This window comes from Musa acuminata, chromosome BXJ1-7, assembly GCF_036884655.1.
Source record: "Musa acuminata AAA Group cultivar baxijiao chromosome BXJ1-7, Cavendish_Baxijiao_AAA, whole genome shotgun sequence".
Lineage (NCBI taxonomy): Eukaryota > Viridiplantae > Streptophyta > Magnoliopsida > Zingiberales > Musaceae > Musa > Musa acuminata.
The window spans coordinates 13,356,885-13,373,720 of record NC_088333.1 but is presented as its reverse complement, the minus strand read 5'-3'; the positions used below and the strand labels follow the sequence as shown (position 1 = coordinate 13,373,720).

At 39.6% G+C, this 16,836-nt stretch overlaps 2 protein-coding genes across 5 annotated transcripts; one reads left to right on the top strand and one right to left on the bottom strand.

Moving 5' to 3' along the window:
• Positions 1 to 200: 200 nt before the first annotated feature.
• LOC135678910 (uncharacterized) lies at positions 201 to 9,239 on the top strand. Of its 4 annotated transcripts, none has more exons than XM_065192157.1 (5): positions 201 to 366; positions 1,763 to 1,841; positions 6,086 to 6,181; positions 8,491 to 8,592; positions 8,675 to 9,239. In XM_065192157.1, the coding sequence occupies exons 1-5, from the start codon at positions 290 to 292 to the stop codon at positions 8,717 to 8,719; spliced, it is 399 nt and encodes a 132-aa protein (XP_065048229.1). In that variant the 5' UTR covers positions 201 to 289; the 3' UTR covers positions 8,720 to 9,239. The 4 variants fall into 4 exon arrangements, with proteins under 4 accessions (XP_065048229.1, XP_065048228.1, XP_065048227.1 ...); XM_065192156.1 differs by having other exon boundaries at positions 202 to 366; positions 1,763 to 1,847; XM_065192155.1 differs by having other exon boundaries at positions 209 to 366; positions 6,086 to 6,199.
• A 2,335-nt stretch (positions 9,240 to 11,574) lies between these two features.
• Positions 11,575 to 16,217, bottom strand: LOC103991946 (probable alpha,alpha-trehalose-phosphate synthase [UDP-forming] 9). Its single transcript, XM_009411491.3, has 3 exons — positions 13,930 to 16,217; positions 12,886 to 13,159; positions 11,575 to 12,362 (listed from the first exon to the last, which is right to left on the bottom strand). The coding sequence occupies exons 1-3, from the start codon at positions 15,873 to 15,875 to the stop codon at positions 12,039 to 12,041; spliced, it is 2,544 nt and encodes an 847-aa protein (XP_009409766.2). The 5' UTR covers positions 15,876 to 16,217; the 3' UTR covers positions 11,575 to 12,038.
• Positions 16,218 to 16,836: the final 619 nt, after the last annotated feature.

Below are 16,836 nucleotides of genomic sequence, written 5' to 3'. Positions count from 1 at the left end.
CTCCTTTTAAATTAGAAAAATAAATACTAAGTCAGAAGATTAAGAAAGAAATCGCGAGGATAGAGGGAGGATCATGAAAAAGAGCTTTCACCCTTATCCAATAATTATTAATAATTATGTATACCCATAAAAGCACACACAGAGAGCGAGTGGTCCGTCAACGTGTAGTGTACGTGTCTCACGGAGGCTCAACAAAGACACATCTATATCATTCTAAGAAAAGAATTGGATCACATCCACGAGTGGCAGCCCCGCTCGCCGCAGACGCCTTCCGGTCCAGGAACAAGAAATGCTGTCGTTACCGGCCTCCGGTGTCCCGCCGCCGTCCACCTCCCCTTTCTCGTCCGCACCCGGAACAACCCTCAGGTAGACCACCACCCCGACTCTCTCCCTCTTTGTTCCTATGGGTAGGTGGTTGCAACCATCTCCCAGGTTCGCTCTTATCTAGATTCGATGACGATGAGCCCAAGGTGGGATTTTGCTTTGGGAAATTGTATTCGGAGGTCTTCAATTGTCCTTGGAGTGTTGTGTTTGGGGGTAGTTCTATAATTTGGACATGGTATTCTGATCAAATCGAGGATTTTTGGAGAGCTTTGTGCGCCTATTTTAAGGGAAAGAAGGACTTTAGGGATTCGTTTCCACACCCTACCTTTGTGGGTACCTGATTTTGTTGTTTCAATAATTTGAACTTGCTTTCAGTTTTAATCTTCCCTAGGTTGTTCCTTCTTGTTCTTCCGACATTGCAAAACCCCTTATTTCGTGCTTATGGATATATGTGTATGATTCGGAGTTCCAAGTTTGCTTTAGTGGCACAAGCCCTCCGATTTACCACTGGCAGCAGTGCTTGTGAATTCTATTGATGAGAATGTAGGACAGTAGAATCTTGTACATTTAAATGTTTTTGAGGACTGTACCTTTTTTTACCTCTTTGGCTACATCAAACGGCCAGATATCAGAGTAGATGTGTATGATAAACAACTATTGGCAAAAAAGTGTAAACATAATTAAAGTCTCGATTAGAGATTTATATCTTTATTGAATTGATGGAACACTAACGAACAATGTTTCTTTGCGTTTGCCATATTGGTCTTTTTAATTTTTGTATGTAACACAGTCTTTTGTTTATAATTCATGTGATAAATCGTATGGGCCAGCTCCCATTATATATGAATTTAAAAGAAATACTCAAACACACATACATTTATATGTATGTACTTACATACACATGGATGTAGAAGGGGCATCCGTCTCTGTTTGTTTGAGAAACTATGTACACAGTTTCTTTCTACTTGCCTTTGGTTGTAGTGTTTCTAGGGTTGGTCAGAAACAGCTGCTTGAGGGAAGCTATCTTGCTATTACTGTTAGGCTGTTTGTTCAATGCTATCGTGACTTTTGACTCTTTGTCTGGTGTATACTTTAGAATGCACAGACTCTCATGTAGTGAGTAGCCAACGGCATCTCATGACATTGACTAAGATTGTATATTAAGATCTGTGCAATGATGTGCTTATTGGTTAACTTACCATAATCATGCAAGTTAAACTGTTAGCTGCTGATATCACTCATTTACTATTTTAAATCCATTTCCTTTTTTACCCACCATGTTTAAATGGGAGAATCATAAAGTTACTCTACTTATATTGAAGTTGAGAGAACTGTTACTTCTGCTGGAACATTCTGAACTTATTATTCAACAAAATGTTTATCTCTTGTTCCATGTGGATTGTGTATATAAATAATCTGTTCTTTCCTTTTCTTCTAGACGGAGTTTGCAAAGCAGACAATGGGCAAATACTTTAATTTGGATCAGCAATAGACAAAGGTTACTGGCTTTTGCAAATGTAAATGTGTGCACTGGACCTCTCCTTAATGTTTCTTTTTTTGCTTCTAATTTGATCATGATTTAGTAGGCACATGCCAAACAAAAGAAGGTAAAAACTGCCTCTAAGAAAGGAAGCCTATTGCTAAATCAGTTCCTGATTTTGTTGTTGACAGTAAAATTTAATTAGGATCAATGAAGCTGACTATATGAATGGCTCATGAAGCTAGGTGAATTGTGCTTCCTGGTTGTATGAGTCACGAATTATCTCAAAATATAAATTTTTGAATTTAAAATTTAATTAATATTTAGAAAATTGTACTTTGAATTCCTTAACTTGTTCACCAATTATTTGGAGCCATGTGCAAATTTAACGCTTATTTCTATAACATAATATGCAACTTTTGTAGTTGATGGGGGATTAAAGGTGTGACTATTTGGGCCGGTAAGAGTCTCAAAATGGTCAGTTACCTGGGTTATATACAGAGTGATCCATACTCATATGTAGGCATCGAATATGTCAATGAGTCATCTTTTTCCTTTATTTTCATAGTTCTTTCCATCTTCCTTTCGCTACTGTTTAAAGCTGAAATAGGGTTTGCCAACTTTTCATTGCTCATGCACAAGCAGTCGTCATGGTCACATTTTGGGGTTGGTTTCTTAGCACCAACCTGCACAAGGGACAACAAATGGCCTTAGAACAAAATTTCATGCTTCTCGATTCTTTTTCATAGAACTCTCTTTTTTTATCTTTAATTAATTTTATTAGTTTTCTTATTCAAAATTTTGCCTAGTTCAAATTTCCTGCTCTAAATGTAATTTGTTTTATAGTTAATTGTGTCAAATTTAATATTGTTATAAGATATAAAAGCCCTAGAATTGTTGTTGTAATCATCGATAATTTCTATCTTAACATAAATTAATTATTATAAATAATGTATTGTTTTATTATTAATTTCTATGTCCTTGTACTATAGTTAAGAAAATGATTAAATTTGGTTTCCTTAATCATGTGGACTAGTTAGGAATTCTACTAATCAATTAAATTATTAATTGATTTATTTCTTAATGAGTGATTTGATTTTTAGGAAGTAAATAGTTTATATTCTATTTTTGTTTGTGAACCATAAGAAATGAATATTATATTTCTCTTGAAAGCAAAATAAAAATTAAATTATTATTTATATTTCGGAGTGATCTCATCTTCATCTTCTCTCATATAAACGTGACTACTCTTCTCTCATTCCTCATTGAGCCTAACAATAGGAGGATTGAGGATATGACTTCCCGAGAAGATAATCTCAAGGAAAGAATAATCGAGGAGAGATAGAATCTTTTTTTTAAAATTAGTTTTGATTTATGTTTTGAAATCTTGATGTTGGGATTGTTATAATTTTATGATGCATAATAATATTTTAATTTTAAAAATTTATGATTAGTAAATAATGATAATTGATTTATGATGTTAGAATGATTATTTGATTTATAATGATCTTTTAAATTTAAATGAATTTCAAGATTGATTTAATTATTAAAACTCTTATTTCTGGATTAACATAATAGTTTTGATTTATTTAATTAGATATATTTGTGTTTCAAGAATTATGTATAAATTTATATGACTTAATTAGTTTTAAATTTAAGATCAGGAATTTAAATTCTTTAATTTATGGATTTAAGTTATTTTTTAATGATTTAAAATATTAAAATCTAATTTGATAATAGGAGTCTAACTAGCATCTAAATTGAGTCAGGTTGATCTATCAAACCAGATCGACTCAACATGTATGATCCAGTCTATGTGGCCAAGCCCAGCCCAGCCCAGTCCACATGACTAGGCATGATCCAGCCCATGTGATATGGCTAAGCATGACCCAGCCCAAATAGCTAGGTAGGAGCCAACCTATGTGGCAAGATACAACCCAACTCATGTGGCCAGATATGATTTAGCTTATATGGTCATGTACGACCCAACCCATGTGGCAAAGTACGACTCAATCCATGTGGTTAGATAGCAGCCAGCCCATGTGGTATGGTATGACCCAACCCATGTGGCCAAGTATGGTTCAGCTTATGCGGTTATGTATGATCCAGTCCATGTGGTCAGATACGACCCCAACTCGTGTGTAAGTACAATCCAACTCGCGAGCCAAGCATGACCCAGTTCACTGGTAAGGCTTAGCCCAACTTGTGAGTGAGGCTTAGCCTAGTCCGTGAAGTTAAGCCTTCCCAACTATGTGATTGGCGCTAAACACATCGTCGCTCCTCTATCCAGCCTGTTGTACCTCAACCCAACCTATTACTTAGGACAAGCACGTGCGGCACACGTGACCCATCCAAGACTCAGGTGGGTTGGTTCGGTTTGGACTAGCACTATACGACATAGTCCGATTTCCTTTCCCTTTATTGGTTTGAGTTCGTTAATTGACTAAATTAGACATGTTTGATTAGTTAAAGTTAGTTTAGGATGATTCCAGATCAACTTGATTAGTTCACTTGACCTAATCGAAATTAATCAAATCTAAATTAGACCAGTCTAGGGTGATTCCGGATCAATTCTATAAGGATTTGAGGTTGGTTCTGTTAGGTCATAATTGAATTGAGTTTGGTTTAAGTTAATTGAGCTATTCCAATTAGGGTTTTGGTTGATTGAAGACTATTGAAATATTGATGTTTTATGCTTTTATGATTTAATGAACTTAAAGGTTTTATATGAAGATTTCATTTGAAAATGATTATTGGCCTTCTACTTTTCTTAAGTTTATGATATTGATATGATTGTTATCATGTAATAAATGTGACAAAGCTAGTGGTTTACATTGGAAGTGCAACCTGTGAACGAAGTTGTAGGCCCATCACAGTGCGGAGCCACCAATAAACATAGTCTAGCAGATAATTCATCAAGCATGGTCTCTCATAATATTTTATCATATTGATTTCTTGATACATGCGTGAGTGACTAGATGAGTGTAAATAAATGATCATGGATGTTTATGTATCCCTGTTGAGGGTAAGTATAGCGATTCCATTCGGGGATTAGCGGGCCGTCAGACGTGACTGTTAGACGGTTCCTTCATCCGCTGTTGGGAGGAATGTATCCTCACTTAGGCGGGTGAGGAATACCACTCTATCTGCTGTTGGGAGTTCAATATGGGTTATCTTCATCCGTTGTTGGGTGGAATCTATCCCGTGTAGTATGTCTCTACATCCGTTGTTGGGAGAGTGCAGCATCGGGTGTGATATTCGTCTTTTTTATCTGATTATTATATGTTTGTTGCATGTGGTTGATCCATGATTTTATTTATTACATAAGAAATTATCATTGTTTTTCTAATGCATAAGTTTTATGAGGAGTCGATATATTATCACTTCCTATTAAATAATTATTTATATATATTTTACGAATATTGAAGATTATTTTTATGATTTTTCATAGGTTCTACCAGCATGTGTGATTACTAATATATTTTTATCTTATATTTATTTTCAGAGTAATCTATTACTTTGTAATAGATCTAAAGCTTGAGTGGTTGACCCTACCAAAAAGATGTGGTTCTTTTTTTAATTAATAAAATATTTACTATTGTAAAGACAAAGATTTAAATTCGAAAAAAAAAGAAAGAAGTGTTTTTTGTAAATTATGAATAATAAAATGATAATTTATTGTATTTTATAAATCTGGGATGTGACAGTTGGTCTTTTCAAATATTATACAGATGTGCCTTTTGAACTTTGTCAACAAAATACTGGAGCAGAAAATAATCTGATAAATATATTACTTCCATTTATATTTGTCAAACTAATTTTGTGTATGGTGTTGAATTCCTAATTTATATTGTTCAGATCACATGGTGTAGTTATGTGAGACACAAAATTATCATGAATTGGAATGCAGAATCTGGATTATGGTTCAAGTGGGTGGAGTAATAACAATAAATACTGCTTTTCTCCAACAAATGTCTTCCAAATTAGGATATATATGGACTTATAAGCTTAACTTGTAAATATTGTGCTTAGGAATTTAACAAAAGCAAACCAAATCTGGATCTAGTATCCTTTCAATTTGATTCCGACATAGTTTCCATTGATATATGTCTAAAGTTCTCACCTGACATAGATATATGCATATATACATGTATACACATGCATAATATTGAGCTTATGAATGTCAAATTCCGACTCTCCTTCTGACATAGCTTTGACACCTTCATGGTGTCATTATGTAACTCATGTCCTTATGTTACTTTTTATGGTTCAATTATCTAGGCATCTCGAGGAAAAGGAAGTTCAAGTGGCGAAATCATAATGGTTGATCCCATAGAAGCCAAACAGTTAGCTGCCAAACAGATGCAAGAAATTCAGGTTAAAGAAAAGCTCAAAGTAAGCAAATGTAGTCATTTTGAAAATTGAGTAATGAACAATTGATGAATACAATGATGCATTCATATGATCATCGTGCACATAAATTTTCGCCAATGTAGTAAGCAGTAGCTTTTCTTCTTTTCTTGTTATTTGCTTTTTCTACTTTTAATCAATTAGTCTCGTTGGCAGAACAGATTGCATAACCAGATGGAGAATTTTACCTAGATTGTCATTTTAATACTTGATGAAAGTACTTTTGCATCTATGCTCGATGGCCTTTTTGTGTGAGAAAAATGTTTTAGTATTTAGTTAGCAAAAAGAGCCAAGAATGCAAAGAAACATAAATGCTATAATAGGCTAGGCTACTGGAAGTTTGAGCATGGTTGCTTCTTTCAGGCCTTGGTCAACTCACGCGAGCCATGGTGGATAAGCCTTGACCTGACTTGTATTCAACCCATGCCTTTTCTGTAAGCTTATGGGGATTGTTCAGAACATTATGTCACCAACTTTGCCTTTAAAAACAGCCTGATTAACAAGTTGAAGTCCCAGCTGGCATCAGAAAGTTTGGGTCACCTCTGCTCAAGGCAAAACTATGGATAGTTGCAATCGTAGGCGGAGAGGTGGTGAAAGGAGAACCAGCAGTTGTGGATAGCAATAGTGGTATAAGGAGAGATGATCAAGCAATTAGGTGGCGGTGGTAGAGGCAGGGGCAGAGGCAGAGTCAAATATTCTTTTCAGGGAATGGGGGCAAGTGCTTTCCTAGAATTTCAAATTGTTTCTTTAATGCAGTTTACCAATATTAGCTGCTAAATATGTAGCATAAGAAGTATTACAAAATAATTTATTCGGGTTGCAGTTCATGTGTTTCAGTGATTCTCAAGCAGTATTAACTGAGTAGGGAAAGGCTAAGATGGTATCTTGTAATAATCATCACTTCTGTAGATCTTAGGAGCTTGGAGTTACAGAAATGCATTCATAATGCTTTATTGAAGTTATTACCCGACATAGAAGTAAATGAAGCTTTGCAACTAAATTGGCAAGTCATTTCTTCTATAGATCTTAGGTTCAGATTTTGTTTTTGTTATCCTTAGTATGTAATTCATTTTTTCTTAGAAAAATGGTTACAAGTTGCATTTGATGCATCTAAAATAGAGGCCAGTGAAAATTTTCAAGCAGATCAATCAGAAACAATTATGGAGAATATTGGAAATAGATGAAGTTTCTTAGTTACCACAGATAACTATGTTAACATTGAAATTCCAAATGACTAACTTGTCATCTAGTAATCTAGAGAAATAGCTCTGGAGAATTTCTTGAGCTACCGAACGTTAATTGTTAAAACCAAAGCCACTTGAGCAATCCTTTTGATAAAGATTCTTTGTTATAACTCACTATGAGAGAGGGGAACAACAAAGATTCACAACAATACATCTACTATCTTGTTTATGCCGGGAAGTACAACTTCTCAATTATTTTATTGATTAGAGAAGGAATAGGAAGTTAAGGTTATCTTTGGTGATATTTGAGGGAGCATGTATAATTTGTTAGACAAAGATACTTTATTATTATTTATATTGTGGGAATGAATTTTTGATTCCTGACAATTCTGCACAGATTTTTTAGACCTCTGTAGGTTGTGCAAGTGGAAGCATCCTTGCTTCACTCGTTTATGTTTTGGAAACACATCTGCCAGCTAGGAGTGATGCTGCCAAGTAGGCAATTATTGAAAGTATGGAACTGGCAATTTTTGTGGGGATCTTCATGAATTGGTGAGAGTAGATATGCTAGGATAAAGGAAACATTGTGTAACATTTAATCTCTTCTATTCTTATGGAGTGAGAGGTGGGATGCTATTCCCAACGAGTGACTGTCCAATTCATTCAACATACTAGACTAGATAGTCTGCTTAAATTAAACAAAATAAATCAGTACAAACTCCAATAAGAATATAATGATGTAGTCAATTATGTAGATTCATAATATGATCAGAAAACAACAAGTATTTGTTGATTCTCAACATTTTGTGTCCTACTTTTTTTATCATCAGATTTATTGAAGTAAAACATTGTAAGCTCATTCTCAACTTTTTTTGTGCATGGTTTTAATTGGTCATTTGATTCGCTAACGTACTGCAATGCTCCAAGTTCCTTATTAAGAATGGTCTATTGACATGATAAGATTTTGTGAGTTACATCCCTCATTAGCATTCTAACTTGTGTGATCTAGAGGCTAATTGTTTCTGCATGCTTCATTGATCAGTCATTCTACCTGCACAAACTTAAAATTCTGTTGCTATGCTCTGTGTTCAGAGGCGGCGTCAAGCTGAAGCAGTTAATGGAACTTTAGCAATGATCGGCCTCACAGCTGGATTGGTCGTTGAGGGCCAGACTGGAAAGGGGATCTTAGGCCAGGTACTTATAACTAAATACCATGCATCATATCATGTTTCTGATTGCCATATCATCATAAATGACACCAGCCTTTTCCCTTCAGCTCGCTGGATATTGGGATGCCATCACAAGCTTTTTTACTCGATAGTTCATCACCGCTTGGAAGGATTTGAGCTATTTGATACATCATTTGCGAGTAGAAGACAGAAAACCTAAGTCCTCGCTCAAACGAGGATAGCAGGGCTCCACAATCATATTGTTTTCATCTTGTAAAGCTGTTCGATGGACTCAGAAGGATGTGCAAACTTGTTTTGGTTTTGCAACAAGTGAGACTTTCTGTATACAAGGAGAAGCTGGCATTGCTGACCAACTTGATATTGAGAGACACAAGCTGGAATCATAATTGAAATGCCAACTAACAGGTTGTGGTGGTAGCATCACATGCAGCTGCCATTGTCGAGAAAGTACCCTATAAAACTGGGTTTCCAGCCTGGCCTGTAACGCTGCTGAAGTGTTCGATTGTGATTTGCTGCTGGAATTAGGCACCACTGTTGGCTCTTTTGTCCTGCCCATTAGCTGGCTACTGTAGCTCAGATCGATAAATGCCATCTAAAATCTTCTCTGCTGTAAAATCTTAAACGAAATGGCATTCCAGTTTTCCTATCAAATCTTCTTGTCAGTGTCATGCAGACCATGTTTCATGTGGGCTAGTGTCGATACATCTAAGCAACATGTGAACCTCGGGATGATCTGAACTCAGACATCTCCAGAACAACTTGAGGTAAATTGTTGCATCGGTTTGGTACATTGCATGTTGCAAGATTAAAATAGAAGAACAAGCCAACCTTGCCAAGCTTTGAATCGTCACTATAGCATTTTCTAAGTCCGAGTTGTCGAGATAGGGATAACATTACTATAGCATATTCTGATGCCTCCGCAACTTTGAATTGTCGATCAATTCAACTCTCTCTCTCTCTCTCTCTCTCTCTCTCTCTCTCTCTCTGCTAAAAGTCAAAGTGGCAGAACAAAGAATGATAAAGAGTTACAACTCCTCACGTTTATCCAATCACCCAATGAGTTAATGTGCAGACAATTGCAGGCAGAGGAGGACGCAGCAGTGGAAGGTGGACATCAAGGAAGAAAGGTCTGACAACAACCCCAGGAAACCAATACAGTGAGAGGGAGAGGACACCATCAGGGGGAGGACCAAAACCAGAGCAGCCAACAGTGGCGTCCACGTTGGGACTGCATTGGCCACAGGAACAAGATACGAAGGGGATGACTTCTCCCTCTCAATGCACCGACATCGGACGCGGAGCAGAGCTCGGAAACACGCGAAGCGTAACGTCCGCGTCGCAGTCTGTGGTTGGGAGTCACTCGTCCTTGCTCATCGACATGGACTTGGTCCTTTCCGGAGCTTTTCGCAGTTGACCACGCTGGGGAGTTACGAACAGGTTGCAGACATGAGGAAGCGTACTGATCCACCACGTTGTGACCACTTTGACCTGAAGTGCCCGTTAGTTCCACTTAGATCTTTGAGATGCTTTAAGATCAACCCTCTTGGAAAAGCCAACAGTCCAAGGTTCATCGCTACAAGGTTGACCTATGCACCATAAATTACTCACAAAGGTCATCTCATGTGGCGTTGACCGTGTGATCCAATGCTTTCAAGAGCTTCAAGATCATCACACCCAAGGGATGATCAAATGCTTAGTGTTTTGAAGTACTGACAAGACCATCCCTTTCAAAGATGATAGAGAACTTAACCTTGTGAAATGCCTTATAATATCATCTCACCAAGGGGTGATTGCCCACTTTGGGTTTCTGAAACGTTCACAAGATCGTTCCACCGAGGAATGTCCGACCACCGAACGCTCCGAAGTGCTTCTAGGTAGGCCAGTTCTTACATGGATGATCGACTATTCAAGACTTCGAATTAATGTGAGATCATGACATCCAGGGATGACCGACCACTTAGTCCTCCAATGGCGCTCAAAAGTCAACCCACTAGGTCAACCATTTCAAAGACATGCTAATAGGACTGTTCTCATCTATACAAATCATCTTTTTCCAAAGATGTTGATGCACTGGACGTGCTTGAGAACTCCAACCACAAAGTTGGCGGCGTTGACCAACCATGCATGTTCATTATACAACGCTAACATTTCTCCTTGGATCAATCGTCTCTTCTTATACATCTCATCCGTTAAAAGTCAACCTCTCTCTCTCTCTCTCTCTCTCTCGAAAATTTCTTCCAATTAAATACTAACTAAAAAGGAAACAGGGGGGATGAAGAATTGGATGAAAGATTAAAGAAATAATACATGAAGAAAACAGATCTAGAATAAAACCCTTTATATTTATATTATGTTGAAACATTTAGTTGGTGGCCACTGAAAAAGTGGACACATAGATTATATCCCATACAATTGAACATACCTCCCATGTGATTCCCGTGACATTAACTTTGGGAGGATCGATGACAGACTGTGGTTGTGTGAATGTTGCAGTATATCCTTCCACTAAACCACCATTGAATGCTTTCCCACCAAAGTGACGAAAATTTCTTCCAAGAACAAAGAACAGAGATCCAACTGAACACTTCTGATGCTTGTTCTCATGACCTGGTAATTGTGACGAATTAATGTTCAAAGGACAGCACACATCAAATCCGAGGTAAAGCTCAAGGATTTCTGATTTAGATTCCACACATTTTCAGCAAGGTCATTTTGGATAAACATCAACACCAAATCTTTTCCAGTCAAAGAAGTGATCCCGTAAATGAAAATTCCATGATAATTTAATGCTCAGATTTCGTTCCCCCAAGGCAACAGAACAAGCAAACTCTTACAATGTTCATGGAACTGTCATTGGTGAGACACTTTGATAGCAGCTGTGGTTCATTCAATCATATAAATCCCTTATTTTGTTTGTTGTTTCAGAAAATTTTCGGTGACTAAAATGTTTCTGAATTCTTAGCTCATTGTCAAGATTGATCCATGCTAAACATCAAGCAATTAAGCCACTATCACATTCAGTATCTGTCACAAATATAAGTGAAAAACATACATATTGGAAGAACATGAGGGCGAAATGAAATTTCTTTAGAACTGTAACCATTTTTAAGAGCAAAAGAAAAAAAGAAACAAAAAGCTTCTATATGATATATTTACATCCGGGAAGGATTTTTATCTGGAATATAACTGCTAGTTTAACTTTGAGTATGATGGCTTCGCTTGATACAATATCTGAATATTTGTTCCCTGTGAAATATCCAAGCCAGCTGACTTTTTCAATGAAGTTTCAGCATCAATCTGCAGTAGATCCTTATGTAAACTGAATTCCTAGTTTTCCACATCCATCCTTCTAGTTCATGTGTTCCACCAACACACGCACAGGCTGGTTTAACTCCCACCTCAGAAAGTTTGGATCATTTTGGAATAATCTGACAAACAATATGCACTTGCTTAGAGAGAACCTTCAAATGACACTTGAAGCTGTGCAGGTCTGGGTGGTTGTACAGATGATGCATTGGCCAGGCCTTGAAGCATTTTTATGATGTCCACTGTATCGTCAAGATAATACTTAGCCTTGCTTGGTTTTTGGCCAACTGTGCATGCAAAGACTTCTGCAATTGCTGGGACTGATGAATTGTTTGTGTAACTGCTGATGCTCTCAAACATATCTTCATCTGACCGGTCATCGCCTATGCATAGTACAAAGTCTGGGGCCTTTCCAGTGCTCAACATGGTTGCCATGAGATTATCAACGACCATGCCTTTGCTTATCCCCTACGCGTAGGTCAGGTCAACATTGAATAAAAAAAGGGAGGAGGAAAAGTAATAATAAAAGAAGACTAGCAACCCAAATAAGCCAAGGTGGTCAAGGCTGAACATATCCCCTACGTGTAAGACAGGTCAATATTGAATAAAACAAGGGAGGAAAAGAAGACTAGCAACCAAGATAAGCCAAGGCAGTCAAGGCTGAACAAAACTAGGAAGCACAAATGATAATAAAAGGACACCTGGCAACCCAAGCCAAGGGAGAACCATCCTTTCTTTTTTTTTCCTTTGATAGAATTCTAATCAAAATGTGTGAGGACATTCACAAATGATCAAAAGACACTGTAGCCATATGTAAGGTGGGCATTTTCCATCAAAAGTCAACCCTAAACCATGCACCTTAATTTTAAAAGCTAAGTTTTTTCTTATTTTAATCATGATAGTCATGGATGTAACATTGAAACTTCTTTTGTTCAGATTTAAAGCATGTGATTTAGAAAAGGTGATAAAAATCATGTCAACATCTTCATACCTGAGGATTTATTTCAACAATGTGCTGGCCCCTTTTCACAACCACGGGTTCATTGGCAAGCACGTTCTCAAGGTGATCAAGAAGTTCTTTCGCTTGGCAAGAACCAAAATCCGGATCAGCCTCTTGATGATGCCAAACTAAGGCACTTTCTTTATGTTCTATGGAGGATCCATCCGTTGCTTCCATGTAAAGTCTCATTACAGGTTCTGCAATCTTCTTCCAATCAAAGTCTGTGGCTAACATGCACAATTCCCATGGAGCATCCTTGTTCCACCTGCACTCCAATGGCAACCAGTCAGTCACAAGATAATAGCACCTTCCCTTCAGTTTTGATCAAACAAGGTGTATAAACCAATCAATTCAGAATTTCAGATGTCATTACTTGGTTATGATAGCCAGTTAGAAACCAGATCATCATAATACATTGAATAAATGCAGAAACATTCAAATACATACAGTTACACTTCTCTTACATATCTTAATCACAGTATTACTATGGAAGTTCATTTCATCTTCTGAAGACATTTAAAATGGCTGACTATAATAATGTTACTGAATCCAGTTTTATCAGGTTCAACCATCTGTGAACTTCTATGCCATGTGATGTACCACTTCAGAAAGCAAACTTTGTTGCATTCATTCATGTGGCAATTTCTATTCCTTTCAAGTGTTACCTATATTTTCCACATCCTCTGACAAAGGAAAGCCTTTGCATTATTTATAACTCACAAAATTTGTATAATAAATGGAAAGGTAGTCTGATGCATGAGAATCTTATCAATGTGAGGTCCAGGTAGGATAAATCTAAACAGGCTTATTTTATATACAAGGATGCCATCCTGGCACAAGTTGTATATTACATATTATATGGAAATGACTTGTCAAAACACAACAATGATGATTTTTGTGCATACTCCTGTTTATGTCATATGTTGTACCCCAACTTTTCAGATTCTCTTACCAAATTCTCTAACCAAAACTAAAAAATGCCATTATTGAACAACCAATTAAAGAAACGTAATTCGGTATTTCAATGCATATTACCTTGTGAAATATCCATGCTCCGCAGAGATCCCTAACTTCTCACATGGTGCAAACCACCTGCTCAACTCATCTTTCCCTCTACCGCTGACCAAGAAAACAATGTTCTTTGGGTCACTGCATAATCCATTCAGAACGGAAATAACTTCACTGCTTGGCTTTTTGTCAATAGAACTCGGTGGCATCATCGTCCCATCGTAATCAAGTAAGATAAGCCTACTGTTCGTCCTGTGGTATGCCGAGACGATATACTCAACCGACAGCTTCCTAAAATTAGGACCGAGAGCAACAACACGGAAGTTCATTCCGAACCCCATCCCCCAACACCTCCTAAGGTAATGATCTTTGCAAGCCCGCTGCAGGTCCTGATCGAAGGATTTTGCCCAATATGCAACATCATGGGAGCTGACATACTTATAATGCTTCTCATGCCGCAGCTGCTTCTCAGTCTCCGGCATGGTGATGGCCAAATTTATTGCCTCCGCCACAGCATCCACATTCCATGGATTAACACGAATGGCGCCGCTGAGAGATGGCGAGCACCCAATGAACTCTGACACCACAATCATACTTTTCTTTGGAGCATCCGCGAGTGCTGGGCTCTGCTGTCTGCAGACTGTGTAGTTGTATGGGACCAAATTCATTCCATCCCTCACTGGATTCACGATGCAGCACTCAGCCACCGCATAGAAGGCAGCCTTCTCATATGTTGGCACGGTGCGGTTGATCAATACAATGGGCTCGTATCCAGGTCCTCCGAAGCGCTCATTAATTCTCCTCGATATGGACCCTATCTCATCCCGGACCTCTTGCACATCCTTCCCCTCACTTCTTGCGGGGTTAGCGATCTGGACCATCACTGCCCGTCCTCTCAACTGCGGATGCTCTTCCAATAGCTGTTCCATTGCTAGAAGCTTCATTCCGATACCTTTGAAAAGATCAACATCGTCTACTCCCAGCATCAAGATCCTATCTTTATACTTCTCCGCAAGTTCTTGGACTTTGACGGTTGTCTCCGGAGAAGAAATCACCGATTCGTGCTGGTTCATGTCGATCCCAACAGGGAGGATCTTAACTGTGACCATCCTTCCGTAGTACTCGATGCCAATATAGCCTCTCTTGGACTGGTAATCCAAGCCGAGTAATCGGGAGCAAGCGGAGAGGAAATGGCGAGCGTAGTCGAAGGTGTGGAAGCCGACAAGATCGGCATTAAGGAGGGCTCGGAGGAGCTCATCGCGAACAGGAATGGTCCGGAAGATCTCGGAGGAAGGGAAGGGAGAATGAAGGAAAAATCCCAACTTTACGCGAGGGGAGCGCCTCCGGAGGAAGGTCGGGAGGGCAAGGAGGTGGTAATCATGGATCCACACGAGATCATCGTCGGGGTTGAGAAGCTCTATGAGACGGTCGGCAAAGAGCTTGTTAGCGGAGAGGTAGGACAGCCAGAGGGTGCGGTCGAAGGGGAGACCGCCGGGGGAGGACGGCGAGAGAGGGAGGAGGTAGTGGAGGAGGGGCCAGAGGTAGTGCTTGCAGAAGCCATGGTAGAAGCGGCGGTGGAGGTCGGCAGGAAGAAGGACGGGAAGGCAGCGGAAGCGATCGTAAAGGACGCGGGAGATGGCGGCGTGGGTGGCAGGGTCGATGGTGGCGGCGGCGGCCAGGGTGCCGACGTGGAAGACTTCGGCGGCGGGCGGGAGGCCGGAGCGCAGTTGGAGCGCGAGCGCGTCGGGGTCCCAGGAGAAAGAAAGGCCACCGGGCGCGGAGGGGTCAGGGGAGGCGCGAAGGGGGAGTCGGTGGGAGACAATGATCCGCCGCTCCCGCTGCGACGGGGAGGCGGGGGTGCCGTCGTCGGCCATGAGGCGGGGAAGGAGGGGAGGACGAAGAGGGGATGCGGCGAAGTCGGCGTCGTCACCGGCTGCCAGCTCGAGGAGGTTGGCGGAGGAGAAGGAGGGCATCGCTTGACCCGCTTCTGGATCTGGAGACAGAGTGAGGGTTAGGGTTAGGATGACGGCCGGTGGTGGCTATCGGAGGGTGTTACAGAAGAGGAAGAAGACAGAGCAGAAGGAAGAAGAGGTGGGGCGCATTCGGTGGTGATGGCGAGGGTTAGTGTTGCTGGACGCGGGCGCCGTTAAGCGTGGATTTAAGGGAATCGTAGAACCAGGGCGGTGACGATTAGAGAAAGGGGATCCGCTTCCTTGCTTTCTTCTATTTGTTTCTTTGGGATGAGTCTTTCTCGTCGGAGAGGATAGAAAGGGAAGGAGAAGGGAGATATGGGAAGAAGGGAAATGGATAGGGGAATGGAAAAGGGAAATTTTGAACTGGAGGGTTTGGAGGTGTGGGGTCTCGGGCAGCTGGAGGGGGTGACCGGGAGTAGGCGGTGGACTTTTCATATTTATCATGAGGTGAAATTACAAATTCGGGAAGGTTTTGAATTTACATAATAACTCGATTTCTTTCTTTCTTTCTTTCTTTCTTTCTTTCCCCTTTCTTTTATAATTTCTAAAATAAATATTGTGCTCATTTATATTCCAAAGAAAACTTCTAAAAATCCATTAAGATATGCTGTAGGCACTTCATCAGGAGCGGCGTCTGCTGTAGGCAAGTGATACGCTTGGTGTGATGCCCATGTACGATCCAAATCATGTATGTGCATGCACACCGTAGCTTTTTATCAGTCAGACTTCTCGGCGATAATTATCCATTCGCAATTTCCAGCTGGCTACGATCGCTTCCGATGATTCCTCCTCATCGTTCTCATGGATTTGGCATTCCATGGTGGCTAATAGTGCGATGAGCGGACGCGGAACACACCTGTCTCGTAGGCACGACTCTTCCGACGATTCCAGATACAACGACTTTTGCATTTCCATGCCGAGATTTATCAATTTATTCGAATGTTGGGGAAAACACACGAAA

Bases quoted from the DNA above. Each gene is read 5' to 3' on its own strand.
- LOC135678910 (XM_065192154.1), top strand. From the start codon at position 290: ATGCTGTCGTTACCGGCCTCCGGTGTCCCGCCGCCGTCCACCTCCCCT. The intron at 1,848-6,085 runs GTGTGCACTGGA...TCAATTATCTAG, and splicing joins TGGCTTTTGCAAATGTAAAT to GCATCTCGAGGAAAAGGAAG. The intron at 6,200-8,490 runs GTAAGCAAATGT...CTCTGTGTTCAG, and splicing joins AGGTTAAAGAAAAGCTCAAA to AGGCGGCGTCAAGCTGAAGC.
- LOC103991946 (XM_009411491.3), bottom strand. From the start codon at position 15,875: ATGCCCTCCTTCTCCTCCGCCAACCTCCTCGAGCTGGCAGCCGGTGAC. The intron at 13,160-13,929 runs GTAATATGCATT...ATTGGAGTGCAG, and splicing joins GAGCATGGATATTTCACAAG to GTGGAACAAGGATGCTCCAT. The intron at 12,363-12,885 runs GTATGAAGATGT...ACCTACGCGTAG, and splicing joins TTGTTGAAATAAATCCTCAG to GGGATAAGCAAAGGCATGGT.